Source organism: Halichoerus grypus, chromosome 4 (assembly GCF_964656455.1).
Source record: "Halichoerus grypus chromosome 4, mHalGry1.hap1.1, whole genome shotgun sequence".
Classification (NCBI taxonomy): Eukaryota; Metazoa; Chordata; class Mammalia; order Carnivora; family Phocidae; genus Halichoerus; species Halichoerus grypus.
The window spans coordinates 166,695,855-166,710,821 of NC_135715.1; the positions used below are offsets into that span (position 1 = coordinate 166,695,855).

The 14,967-nt window shown below is 36.0% G+C and overlaps 1 protein-coding gene across 1 annotated transcript in view; it reads left to right on the forward strand.

The window, feature by feature from the left end:
* PTH2R (parathyroid hormone 2 receptor) overlaps window positions 1–14,967 on the forward strand; it is a 77,074-nt gene that overhangs the window by 22,647 nt on the left and 39,460 nt on the right. Inside the window, exons 3-5 of the mRNA XM_078071271.1 lie at window positions 2,259–2,369; window positions 2,476–2,597; window positions 11,748–11,845. Coding sequence (XP_077927397.1) covers window positions 2,259–2,369; window positions 2,476–2,597; window positions 11,748–11,845 — 331 coding nt within the window. The remainder of the gene's footprint in view (window positions 1–2,258; window positions 2,370–2,475; window positions 2,598–11,747; window positions 11,846–14,967) is intronic.

A 14,967-nucleotide genomic window follows, 5' to 3' on the forward strand; every position in this document is an offset into this window, starting at 1 on the left:
GCAGTAGTGTACTTGGTAACAAAAAAATTGAGAGAGCTATAATGGATAGGACTTGTGGTAGCAGAATAAGGGTCCCCAAAGATGTCCATACCCTATCTACCTGGTGTTATGCTATGTTACATGGCACAGGGACACTGCAGGTGGGATTACAGGCCTTAAAATGGGGAAATTATCCTGGATTATCTGGATGGGCCCAATGTGGTGTATGTGGTGGATGAATCAGGAGGGGAAAAGGAGAGTGGAAGAGAGACTTGACGAGAAGGGTCACCTTGACTTGTTGACTTTGAAGATGGAAGGAAGGAGTCATAAACCAAGGAATATAAGTGGTTTCTAGAAGTTGATCGCCAGCAAGGAAATGGGGAACTCAGTCCTAGCTGAACTCACTGGACTTCCAACTTAAAGAAATAGTGAGATAATAAGTTTGGGTTATTTGAAGCCATTACGTTTGTGGTAATTTGTTATGGTAGCAATAGAAAAAATGAATACAACACTCATTAAAAGTAATCTCATTTTGAAACGAAGAATATGCTCTCTTCCTGGAAGTTCAATACACAACTAATGGAGAGCAGTCCTAAAGAACACACAATGTTGACTCTGAATATTTGTTAAGCCCCTGCCAAGTACTGGGTGGCTAAGGCATGGAACAAAACAGACAAAATTCCCCACCTTTAGGATCCCTGTGGTTTAAGAAACCAATAATAAAATAACACTTACTATTGGAAGGCAATGAGAGCTCAGGTAAAAAGTATAGAAGGAAGGGGTGTAAGGAGAGTTTTGAAGGTAACTATAAATGCGGAGAGTTTACTCAGAAGTGACCTGTGAGTAAAAGTCTGTAGGGCGGAGGGGAATAAACCTTAAGCCATCTGGTGAACGCACTGAATTGAAGGGAGAGCTAGGAGGACCTTCGCAGAACTGAGGTCAGGGAGATAAGTATGGGGGAAAGCGGATCTTGCAGGGCTTTCAGGCTTTGTAAAGACTTGGCTTTTGCTGGGAGTGAGATGGGAAGCCTTTGGAAGATTTTGGCTTACTGTGTGAATGAATGAAAGGAGAGCAAGAATGGAAACTGGAAGACCAGATTTACCTTTCAATGAAAACTTTCTTTAATTTATGTGTAAAAAACTGGAATGGCATTTTGAATTCACTAGCTAATTTAAGAAATTTCCACTTTTAAATTCCCTTAAGGTTGAGAGAAGCATATCAAAATATTTAAGAGTGAGTGGTTATGCTGTCTGCAATTTACTTTAAAATACCTTAGCAAAAAATAAATTAGATGAAATAAATATGGTAAAATATTAGCAAATGTCAATTCTGGGTAATATGTGTATGTGTATATATATATACAATGTTCTGCTTTATTTATGAAAAAATTTTTGTAATAAAATTTTTCCTCATGTCTATGAAAGAAAATGAAATGTAAATGCAAATACCTGGTTTTAAAATGATTCAAGTAGTTAAAAACAAAGCCCAAAATATTATTCTTCACAAATGTATGGTTACACTGTGTTATGGTTACATTATATTATCAGTTCAGTTATAGAACTGAAAAGAGACAAAGTTGGAGTTTCCAAATTCTAGATTGTTCTGTGTAAATATCATGGTTTGACAAGCTTGGACCATGGGTGTGGCAATGGAGGTTTTGAGAAGTGCTAGGGTTCTGGATGCATTTTGGCTGCTTAATTGCCCCCACTCCAAATCTTTATACTTGATTCTTGAGGAGAGTAGAGCTTGTGAGAATTTTGTTTGAGATGAGTGTTAGACTCAAATTACTAGAATTATTGATAAAAAGAAAAAAAAGAATTATTGGTAAAAAGAAAAAAAAGAATTATTGGTAAAAAGGCAAACTCAAATCTTAGAGCTTACCTGGGAAGCTCTATCTGTTTCAGGTATCATATTTTTTAACAGCAAGTTTTTAAAATCTAGGGTAAAAAATGTAGCTACAACTATGATAGAATTTTACTACAGTTGTTCACAATGAATTCCAATGTTTCTTATGTATTAATTGCTATAACTCATATATAGCAGAATCACTAAAATATTTTTAATTTATGCAAATCAAATGTTCCTCTTAATGGACCAGGTGAGATGGATGAATCTTAGGACATTTGCATCGTATCTACCCCATTCTAGTTTCCACAACTACCAATTTGTTTTACATTTTGCTGCAGGTGGAGACCTAAAATTTTGTATTTTGAGCGCATTTACTGTCTGGTTCCAATTGCATTTTTGTTTATTTGCTTTTTAATTTTTTTCTTTATTAGAGGGAAATTGTTTCCCAGAATGGGATGGACTCATTTGTTGGCCCAGAGGAACAGTGGGGAAAATATTGGCAGTCCCATGCCCTCCTTATATTTATGACTTCAATCATAAAGGTACTGAATTTTTCTGAAATGATTAATTTGGAACAGTGCTGGGTGGCTAGGGCAGGAAAGCCAAGAGAACTGAGCGATCTCAATGTTCTTCTTCATGTCTTTACAGGAGTTGCTTTCCGACACTGTAACCTCAATGGAACGTGGGATTTTATGTACAGTTTAAATAAAACATGGGCTAATTATTCAGACTGCCTTCGTTTTATGCATCCAGATTTCAGCATAGGAAAGGTAATGATAATTTTTGTATTTGTGAACCCCATAGGGAAAATGGGATAATATTTTTATACATTTCTTGATTGCCAACTATTATATATAAAAACCCCTTTATTCTAGGACACAAATGTCCTAAAAGATAAAAGCAAGGTTGGAATCTTTTTAGCTATCCAGTTAAGGAATGGTGTAGGACCTGAAACATTCTAGTATTTTCTTTAGGTTAGAGTTATCTGGCTAAGATATACGCATATATACTTATAAGTATGTGTCTGTGTGTATTATGTTATAGTACATTATGTTTACATTATATTATGCTATATTAAATATTTTGCTTAAAAATCGAAATAGGTAGTCAGCAACATGATTTATGATTTCTTTTTTGTTACCTATGAATGGCTACATCTCATTTCACTCTATATTCCTAAAGGAGATTTGTATTTTAAAGATGTATTTGTTGGGGCGCCTGGGTGGCTCAGTCGTTAAGCATCTGCCTTCGGCTCAGGTCGTGATCCCAGGGTTCTGGGATCGCGCCCCGCATCGGGCTCCCTGCACAGCGGGAAGCCTGCTTCTCCCTCTTCCACTCCCCCTCCTTGTGTTCCCTCTCTTGCTATGTCTCTCTCTGTCAAATAAATAAATAAAATCTTTTAAAAAAATAAAGATGTATTTGTCATTTCATAAGATTGGCCAGTAGGTGATTTCTTTAGTATATGAAAGATCAGAGTTGTAGAATCAAGGAGAAGCAAAGGGCATCCCATAGGTCTTCCAGATGACACCTTAATTTTACACATGAGTAAACTCAGAACCAGAGATTAGGTGTTAGTCAGAGTGACCCAGCTCACTGATGACAGGATCTAAAGCTGAATCCTGATCTCCAAATTCCTCATCAGTGCTATTTGCAGTATAGCAATCATATGTAAATGTTGGAAACTTCTAGATAATCACTTTTAAGTGATAGGTGGTGCTTTAAGTCATGCTTAAATTCCTGTCACTCAGACTTCGTGAGTAAAATGCATGATGATATATGCATATGATGTTAGGAGTTAATATGATAAATGGATGTATAAGTGGCTTTTATGGGGATCCTGAGAACAGTCTATCATACATAAACTCTACCAGCATTTTTCTTTATGCTTGATGTTTTTGGAAGGAGGGGGCGTAGGGAGAGCAGTAAGGGAAGCAGTGAGTTGAAGATTTCTTTGATTTTGCACTAATAATCAGGACTTCCTTTCTTTTTTTTTTTTTTTTAAGATTTATTTATTTATTTTTTGACAGAGAGAAAGACAGCAAGAGAGGAAACACAAGCAGGGGGAGTGGGAAAGGGAGAAGCAGGCTTCCCCCGGAACAGGGAACCTGATGCTGGGCTCAATCCCAGGACCCCGGGATCACAACCTGAGCTGAAGGCAGACGCTTAATGACTGAGCCACCCAGGCGTCCCTAATCAGGACTTTCTTAAGATTTTTAAAATTTATTTATTTGAGAGAGAGAGCAGAAGCAGAGGGAAAAGCAGACTGCCTGCTGAGCGGGGAACCCCCGCTTTTGGGGCTTGATCCCAGGACCCCGGGAGCATGACCTGAGCCAAAGGCAGACGCTTAAGTGACTGAGCCACCCAGGCACCCCGTAATGAAAGTTTTTATAAAAGCAACAAGAAGTAAAAAAACAAAAAAAGTGTGCATTGAGAATAAGCATCTTTATTGGGGGGAAATAAGTCTAAGATTTTTTAAACATCTATTGTCTTGTTCCTTAAATAATTTCCTTATTGTTGGTTTGACAAAATGAGACAGTTACTTTTATTTACTTATTTTTCAGCTTTCATATTTTATTATTATTTTTTAAATTAACATATAATATATTATTTGTTTCATGGGTACAGTTCTGTGATTCATCAGTCTTATATAATACCCAGTGCTCATTACAACACATACCCTTCCCAATGTCCATCACCCAGTTACCCCATCCCCCCAGTCCTCCTCCCCTCCGGCAACCCTCAGTTTGTTTCCTAAGATTAAGAGTCTCTTAGGATTTGTCTCCCTCTCTGGTTTCATCTTGTTTCATTTTTTCTTTTCTTTCCGTATGATCCTCTGCCTTGTTTCTTAAATTTCACATATCAGTGAGATCATATGATAATTGTCTTTCTCTGATTGACTTATTTCACTTAGCATAATACCTTCTAGTTCCATCCATATCACTGCAAATGGCAAGATTTCATTCTTTTTGATGGCTGAGTAATATTCCATTGTGTATATACGCCACATCTTCTTTATCTATTCATCTGTCGATGGACATCTGGGCTTTTTCCATAGTTTGTCTGTTGTGGACATTTCTGCTGTAAACACTGGGGTGCATGTGCCCCTTCAAATCACTATGTTTATATCCTTTGGATAAATACCTTGTTGTGCAATTGCTGGGTCATAGGATAGCTCTATTTTCAAATGTTGAGGAACCTCCATACTGTTTTCCAGAGTGGCTGCACCAGCTTGCATTCCCACCAACAGTGTAGGAGGGTTCCCCTTTCTCCGCATCCTCACCAACATCTGTCATTTCCTGACTTATTAATTTTAGCCATTCTGACTGGTGTGAGGTGGTATCTCATTGAGGTTTTGATTTGTATTTCCCTGATGCCAAGGATGTTGAGCACTTTTTCATGTGTCTGTTGGCCATTTGGATGTCTTCTTTGCAGAAATGTCTGTTCATGTCTTCTGCCTATTTCTTAATTGGATTATTTGTTCTTTGGGTGTTGAGTTTGATAAGTTCTTTATAGGAGGCAGTTACTCTTAGTAAAAAGATGGGAAAGAACTCTTCTGATAGGCCATAAGGTTATTAAATTCGTTAGAGTATTATATTTAAAACAGCAGCATACTGTAGAAATTACCATATAATCCATCTCATGTTTAAAGGTTAAATGAACTTCTGCAAAGCAATTTAGCAATATGTGTTTAAAAAACTTCAAAGCGGTCATATCCTTTGATCTAGTAAAGTTACTTCTAAGATTCAAGTATAAGGATTTGGAGTGGTGGGAATTGAGTGGACAAAATGTTCTTTGGACCATTGATTTTTATAGTGAATATTCTGAAGAATTTAAGTTTATTCTGAAGAATTTAAGTTTCCAGTGAAGAACCTTCCAGAGAAGGTTAAATAAACTCATATAAATGTTTTTTGTAAAGAGTTTGTGGCCTTAGAAAAATTCCTTTGTTATACAGTTAACAGAAAAAAAAATCAGGTAATAAAGTTGTATGTAAATTGGGAATGTAGATGCTCAAAACAATAGAAAATGCTGCATAGAGATAGAATGAAAAGAAATACATGAAATACAGTGTTTCTTTTTGGTTGATAGGAATTCAGGAGATCCTCCCCCCTTTTGTGTTTCACACATTATCCAAATATTTTCTCTTTTCTTTTATTTTCTTTCTTTCTTTCCTTTTCTTTCTTCTTTCTTTCTTTCTTTCTTTCTTTCTTTCTTTCTTTCTCTCTTTCCTTCCTTCCTTCCTTCCTCCTTCCTTCCTCCCTCCCTCCTTCTCTCTCTCTCTCTCTCTTTCTTTCTTTCTTTCTTTCTTCTTTCTTTCTTTCTTTCTTTCCAGTAGACTCTACACCCAGCGTGGAGCCCAACATGGGGCTTGAACTTGTGACCCTGAGATCAAGACCTGAGCTGAGACAATAATCTGACCCTTAACTGACTGAGCCACCCAGGCACCCCCAAATATTTTCTATAAAAAGTTTTAGTATTTTATTAACTGATAAGAATATGTAGTAAACAGTTTTTTTTTTAAAGGAACAAGAGGCAAAATCTTTTGCTTTCAGTTAGGAAAAGTAACTGAGTAAGATGCAAAATCAGTAATTTGTAATAACTCATCAGTGAGCTGAGGATGCCAAGAAGTCTAAACGATCCTAAGTCTAGAAGTGGGCAAGCCCTTCCTATAAAAGACACCCATGACTGCTATTAATCCCTGGGTCTGTAGCAGAAGAGGAACAACCAGGTCATAGAAGGGGATAGAAAGAAAAGAGCCAGGCTCTTAAGCCAATAGTTTTTTTTTTTTTTTTAAGATTTATTTATTTATTTGAGAGAGAGAGAGAGAAAATAAGCAAGCTGGGGGGGGGGGGCGGTGCAGAGGGAGAGAGAGAATCCTGAAGCAGACTGCTGAGCCAGATGCGTGGCTGGACCCCAAGACCCTGAGATCATGACCTTCGCCGAAACCAAGAGTCTGCTGCTTAACCAACTGTGCCACCTAGGTGCCCCTTAAACCAACTTTTAACAGACAAGGGTTAGCATACGGGCTTAGAATCCCAAGTAGTGAGCCCCATGCACAGTGAGCTATCACCCACCAGCCAGTTTTTCCCCATGGGGCCTTCACTGAGTGCGTGCAGGCCATGTGCAGAGGCTGGGGACAGCACAGGTGGGCTAAGAGAAATTTCCCAAGAGGTGCAAAGTACTCTCAGAGTGAAAGGCAGCAGTTAGCCAAAGTCATGGGACAGAGCAGCGGAGCTGAGAGACATACTTTAAGGCGCGTGGTGCATGATTGCTACAGCCCGCATGCCAGGGAGGGGCAGGAAAGCAAAGTAAAATCCCTAGCAACTCAAAAAACTGATGGATAGTTTAAATAGCAGCAATAGTGCTATGGCTTGGAAAATGTCAGGTGGACTAAAATCCACAGAATGGCCACTAGAGGCTGCTAGTGCTAAAATCTCGAGGTCAGCTGAACAAGTCTTGATTCTGCTCTCAAAACGCAAAACCAGGATCACAAAAAACATAAAATAAAAACTACAACAAAGCTCAACTTAGTTTAACAACAGAGTAATCCAGCTTCCTTACCCAAGAAACCTGACGGAGGAAGAGGTCTGCCTTTTCAGGCAGTTGACATCATATACTTTAGTCTCTACTGTTCTTTTACTTACAGGGCCTGGAATGTGATACAAAATTACAAGGCAGGGACCCAAAATCTGGAGTAAAAATAAGAGCAGAAAAAACTAGATGATCCAGATGTTAGAATTTGCAGATAAGTACTTAATAATAACTATTATTAATATGTTAGATGATTTGGTGAAAAAGGTACATAAAACAGATGGGAAAATCAGAGAAAAACTTCAAAAAATAATAAAATGGAAATTCTAAACTTGAAATATTCAATTCCAAAATGAAGAATTCATTTAATATGCTCAATAGCATACTAGATACAGTATGATAAAGGATTAATGCCCTTAAAGAGAGGTCGATAGAAATTTTCCAACTGAATATTAATAAATATTTTAATTTATTTAGGAGAAAAAATAAATTAAAATAACGGAAGCATCTGAGGCTTATGAGACAGCATGTAATTGTCTAACACATGTGAAATTAGAGGTAAAGAGAGAGAATTGAACAAAATAAATATCTGAGGAGACAATGGCCAAGAATTTTCTAAGTGGATGAAATAAATCAACCTATACATTCCAGAAATTTAGCAAACCCAAGGCAGGATAAATTAAAAGAAAATCATACTTAGATATATCATAGTTAAACTGCTGTAAGTCACAGTCAAAAGAAAAATGTGGACAGAGAAAAAGGGCATATTAGGGAACAGCAATAAAAAAGATGTCTGCCTTTTAGTCAGGAAACAACGGAGGCTGGAATATAATGGGATGACATCTTTAAGGTGATAATATGCATAAAGATAAAGGGAAAATAATGATACTTTTCAAGCAGAAAACATATGACAGAATTCATCTTCATCATACCTTCAGTATAGGAAATGCTCAAGAAAGTTCTCTAGGTCAAAGAGAAATATGCCAGATGGGAACATAGATTAGTAGGAAGGAATAAGGAAGACCAAAATGGGTATATATATATGTATACATATATATATATATATATATATATGTGTGTGTATATATATATATATATATATACACATATATGAATAAAAATGACAGGCTAAAATAATAAACAAAACTGTATTCTTATCATCCTTATTTACTACTGTACTTATATCTATCTTTATATCTTTATAATTCATTTAAAAGTCTATTGACTGCTTAAAGCAAACATAGTGGTCTCTTACTAAGGTTTATAAATTATGTAGACAAAATCTATTATATGTGCTGCTGAAGTGAGCACTATGTAGACAAAATCTAAAAGGGCAAAGGCTGGGAAGCAAAATTGAATATACATTTGTAAACTCTTTATGTAGTTTGTGAAATAGTTCAATATTATTTAAGTGGAGGCTCTGATAAGTTCAGGATGCATAATTTCTAAAAATTAACACAAGTGAAAGATTAAGAAATACTTAATTGACACCACACCCCAAATAAAAGGTAAGGAAGTAGGTACAAAGGAACAAAGACTGGACATCTAGAATGCCAATACCAATGTGTTATATTTAAGCCCAACATAGCAATGATTGTGTTCAATGTAAATGAACTAAACAATCACTTAAAAGACAGAATGGGTAATAAATGTGTAACTTAAGTATATACCGTCTGCAAGAAATGTACTCTAAATATAAAGATACAGATAAATGTGAAGATAATAGATTTGTTGAAATTAAAAGGGTGGATGAGTTATATGCAGTGCTTACCCTAAGCATAAGAAATGGCTAAGTAGACTTCAAGACAGAGTATTACTAAGTTGGAGGGACATATCAGAATGGTAAAAGAATCCATTTACCAGAAAGAAATAATGATCCTAAATATGCATGCATTTAGGAGCTTCATATTGCATAACGCAAAAATTGTCAAAGCAAAAGGGAGTCATGGTCAAATCCCACCACGTTGAAATATATCAAAATGCCATTCTCTTAGTAATTGGTAAAACAATTAGACAAAAACTTCCATAGGATAACCTTTCACACAATTTGACGAAAATGCCACTTATATAGAATACAAACACTACAAAATTCACATTCTTTTAAATTACACATCAAAGCTTCTTCAAGATTGAACATATGCTGGACTATAAACAAGTGTCAATAAACCTGAAGATTAAAATCACACAGAGTGTATTTTCTGACCACAAAAGAATTAATTGAAAATCAATTGAAATAAAATATGTGGACAATTCACAAATTGTTGGAATATATGCCATCCATGGCAAAAGTTTGAACTGAATAATTATGAAAGTTGAATATATCAGAAAATGGGGGAAACAACAAAAGCAGAGCTTGAAGGAGATTTACAGCTTATCATATGCTTGATTAAATTATAGCTTAATTATATGCTTGATTATAGCTTAATTAGAAAAGAAAGGTAAGCATTCAGTAATCAAAGGCTCTACATTAAGCTGTACAATGTAATACATAGATCAACCACCAAAAGCACTATATAAAAAGGGACATCAAAATGGAATTCTACAAAATGTTCAAGTGACCCACAGGGTGGCAGGAAAAATTAAACAGAGAAATGAAAAATAGAACAATAGAAAATAAAAAAATAAAATGATGGACTTAGCCTTAACATATCAATATTATATTTAAAAAATGGTCTAATTATACCAATTAACAGAGATTGAAAAATTTATTAAAAAATGTGAACCAAGGGACGCCTGGGTGGCTCAGTTGGTTAAGCGTCTGCCTTCGGCTCTGGTCATGATCCCAGAGTCCTGGGATCGAGTCCCACATCGGGCTCCTTGCTCAGCAGGCAACCTGCTTCTCCCTCTACCTGCTGCTCCCCCTACTTGTGCTCTCTCTCTCTCTCTCTGGCAAATAAATAAATAAAATCTTTATTAAAAAAAATGTGACCCAAATGTAAGCTGTCTACAAAGTTTGAAACATTTTATATATACTGATATACATAGGTTACATACATACCATGCAATACTATTCAGCAATAAAAAAGAACAAACTTGATCTATACAACAGCTTGAATGTATCTTGAGGTCATTATTGTGAGTGAAAAAAGCCAATCTCAAAAGGTCACATACTGTATGATTCCATTTCTGTAACACTTACGAAGTGACAAAATTATAGAGGTAGAAAATATTAATGGTTGCTAGGTGTCAGGGATGCTGGGGAAGAGGGGTCTATGGGTGACTTTAAAGGACAGCACAAGGCACGTCTTCAAGGTGGTGTACAATGGTTCTGTATCTTGATTGCAGTGCTGGTTACAAAAATTTACATATGCGATAAAATGACACAGGACTATAAACACACAAAGTGCACCATGTCAAATTTCTGCCTTTGATATTTTAGTATAATTATGTTAAGATGTAACCATTGGAGAATACTGGGTGAAGGATAAATGGCACTTTTTTACTATCTTTTCCAGTTCTTGTGAATTTATAATTACTTTTAAAAATTACAAAGGAATGGACCATTGATTCATGTAACAATATTGGTGAATATCAAAAACAGTATGTTGACAAAAAGAGTATATACTAAGTATATACTATCTAATTCTAAGAAGTCTAAGAACAGTCAAAAAGTACATGAAGTACATGAACAGATGATGCCAATTTGTGATGACAGAAATTGGAACAGTAGTTACCTGGGAGTGAATGGTGGGTGGTTTTTTGGCTGGCAAGTTGCACAGCAAACATGGCTTGTCAAAGCCCATCAAAGTGCTCACTTAAGACCTGTATATTTTATTTCATGTAAATTACAGCTCAATAAAAAACTTAAGGAAAACTAGAAATAATATTCCAAAAATGACATATTGTTTTTACTAGTTTCCTCTTACAATAGCCCTGTAACACGTTTTGTTTACTTCAACTATCACGTTAGGTATACAATTCCAATTAATTAAAATGGACAGCACAAAAATTCACGAGATAAATATTGCAACATTTAATTTGACCTCACTTAAGCAAGAAATGTTGAATATTATTATTATTATTACATCTTTATCTCTGACTTGAGGGGTGTCTGGGTGGCTCATTTGGTTAAGTGTCTGCCTTTGGCTCAGGTCATGATCTCAGGGTCCTGTGTGGGGCTCCCTGCTCAGCGGGGAGCCTGCTTCTCCCTGTGCCTTCCTCCTGTTCATGCCCCCCCCCCCCCGTCTCAAAAAAATAAATAAAATCTTAAAAAAAAAACCAAACCCTCTGACTGGAATTTAGGAAATAAAAGAAAGGCTGGATGAATAATCTATGTTATATAAATGTGATAACACATTGCCTGTCTCTAAACAGGAAGAAGCATGATTTTTAAGTTTATCTACATCTACTTGTTAAAAGCTATTTTTCTAATTAAATCTCTTCCCCTTCAGCAAGAATTCTTTGAACGCCTCTATGTCATGTACACAATCGGATATTCTGTCTCCTTTGGTTCCTTGGCTGTGGCTATTCTCATCATTGGTTACTTCAGGTGAGTGATTCCCAATCCCTTTCTCCATGAAGGGACAGGTTCTGTGTCCTACGCATAGAAGATGCAGAGGTCTCACAATTTCTGGCCCAAATACTTTTCCCAGCACAAGTTTTTGAATTCAGCCTAGTGTTATAATATTATTTGGCTTTGAAAATTTATTTTTCATGAGGAAATTCAGGGTTTTTATTATTGTTGTTTAAAAACTAAAAAAAAATCTTTAAAAATATCAAAGCAGTATGAAACCATTAAGCCTATAGATCTGCACTACAGTGTATTTGTTTGCAAGGGGCTGCAGAGTAGAGCAGAATGAGCTACAAAGATTTTCATTCATGATGCAAAGACTTCATTCTTCCCAAATGATTTTGGTGCCATTGGACAGAAATTCATTTTAAATAATCTCCCAAATGATCTGATATTGTATCTAAAGAAGTTGTATTTATTGCTTCTGTTATGGTTTATTTTTGTCCGCTGAATTTTGCCCAATTCAATACAATTTAATGTAAATCAGTACAAAATTTTGAGCACCAATATCGAGATAAAACAGTGCACAACATGGGGTGCCTCGGTGGCTGTCATTAAGTGTCTGCCTTCGGTTCAGGCCACGATCCCAGGGTCCTGGGATCGGGCCCCGCATCTGGCTCCCTGCTCGCAAGGAAGCCTGCTTCTCCCTCACCCACTTCCCCGCTTGTGTTCCCTCTCTTGCTGTATCTCTCTCTGTCAAATAAATAAATAAAATCTTTAAAAACAAAACAAAACAAAAAACAGTGCACAACATGCATGGGAAATGTGTACTCATGATGCTTGCAGCTGGTTTGTGATACACATAGCTGAGAAAACAGTGTACAGTGTGAGAAATGGTATGATTCAGGTGGTGTATGGTAATTGGGAAGGCAGAGTATGGGGATGAAGTGAAATCTCAAAAGATGCATGACTGTAAATAAGATTTAACCAAAAGAGAACACTGGGGGACAGAATTCCAAACCTAAGTTTAGATCAAAAGCATGGAATATTTGAGAAAGCAGAGTTTTGGTGCAGCTAAGTGATAGGCAGTGAGACTGGAGTGGTAAGCAGGGTTGAGAATGTTTTGAGACCTGTGGGTTATATGAAGAAATTTGAACTTTACCCTAAGAGTGATGAGGAGCCATTGAAGGATTTTAAGCAGAAGAGTGACATGAAAGTCACTTGTGAGGTGGAGTGTGAGTTGGTGGGAGGCATGATAGGAAGCCCATTTGGAAGAGGCTGTTAGAGTAACTCAGGACAAGAAGATGGTGGCCTGGCCAAGGGCAGTGGCTTTGAGGATTGGATAGAAAGGGAAGATCTTGAGGTATATTAATTAAGACAATACAATTTTAGGAATTTAGTGCTAAATTATGCATGGGAAAAGGAATGAGGGTAGATGACATATTTAAAAAACAAAATGTTTTATATTTTGTTTCCTATCATCTTATAATCCCCTCTTCCTCGAAACTTCTTATACCTATTTTTGCTGTTTTTCTCTTTGGATTTATCACTACCTAATGTACTATCTGATGTTTTACTTATCTTTTTATTTTGTTTATTTCTTTTTCTTTTCTTTTTATTTTTTATCTCTCCCTCTAGAATGTAAAGCCACATGAGAACATTTATTTATTTATTTATTTTTTGCTCATTGTAGCATTCTTAGTGGTTGTAATGTACCTGATATATAGTGATGCTTAATATATATTTGTTGAATTAATAAATAAATGACTAGTTTAATATTCCAACTACTTCTTCTAAAGCAATTACTCATCTTATGACAGTATAGTTTATATATCCAAAACTTTTTCTTTATTGATTCACTAGTCCATTGACACAACAAGCTTTTTCTCTGCCATATATGATAGACTCTTTTTAGTATTGATGGAGGACAAATTAAGATATGTTACAGACTAGAAAAGCAGTATATATGAGAGACTGACTCATTAAATGATTATCAAACAAAATATTGTTAATACTATAATACAGTCTTTTATAAAGGGTTTTGGGAACACCAAAGAGGCTAAAACTGACTAGATAAGAGAGAGAGACTTCCCAGAACACACTGACATGTGAACTGATATTGCAATGATGAGAAGGAATTCAGTATATTCCAGATGATGGGAACAGAATGTGCAAAACTGAGAGGTAGGGAGGAGCAGGGTAGACTCTGGGAACATAGAAGAGTCCCATGTGAATGCATCATTTGATGCATAGGGTGGAGTGGCCATATAGGAATGACTAGGAAGAAACTAGATTTTGTGGCACTGGTTTTGCCGGTCTTTGTCAAAGGCTTTGAATTTTATCTTGTAATGGTAGAGAATAGGGAGATAATGAAGTTTTTAAAGGAGAAGGGGAACACAGATTTGTGGAATTATGGAGGGGTTCCTCAAGACAGCCTTGTGAAATTGGCTTGGCAGTATTATCCTATTTTACAGACCAAGAAACTGAAGTTCAGTGTCCAAGGTCACAAAGTCATAGGTGGTATGGCTGGAAACAGAACTGTCATCTTCCAATTCCTATCCAGAGTTCATCCCATTATACTAAGTGTAGCTCTGGTTGTTCAGAATAATAGATGAATATTTATGAGAAAAAAAGCTACATAAGGTTTCAGGAGGATACAAATCACTAAGTAGTAATTCTTCAATTTACATAGTAATTTATCACTCTGTTTAACAAATTCTTTCTATATAATACTTTTTATATAATTACTATACTATATAGCAGAATGTTACACAAAAATTTCAGAAACTCTTCTGTTTCACAAAACAAGATAGTTTTTTATTAAGATAGTAAATAGTGTTGAGTCTTCTAAAAATCAATACCTACTTAGATACTGTGATAGCGCTATTCACAGTCAATAATTTCCACAGATACCTGATAACCCTATATGGTCAAATCCCACTCACCTGTGAAGACACTCCCCAAAGGGAACTGATTAATGAGGAGGACTGTCTGGGCAGAATGGACATGTATACATGTCCCCACCATACTAACAAAATAACATTTCCAAAATGTCTAAATTTAGCTCATTCTCAGTTGGTCTACCCCTACTATATTATGAAATGTAAAAATATATTATTGGATTAAAAATTTTTTTACTCTCTTACACTTATGTACTTTGT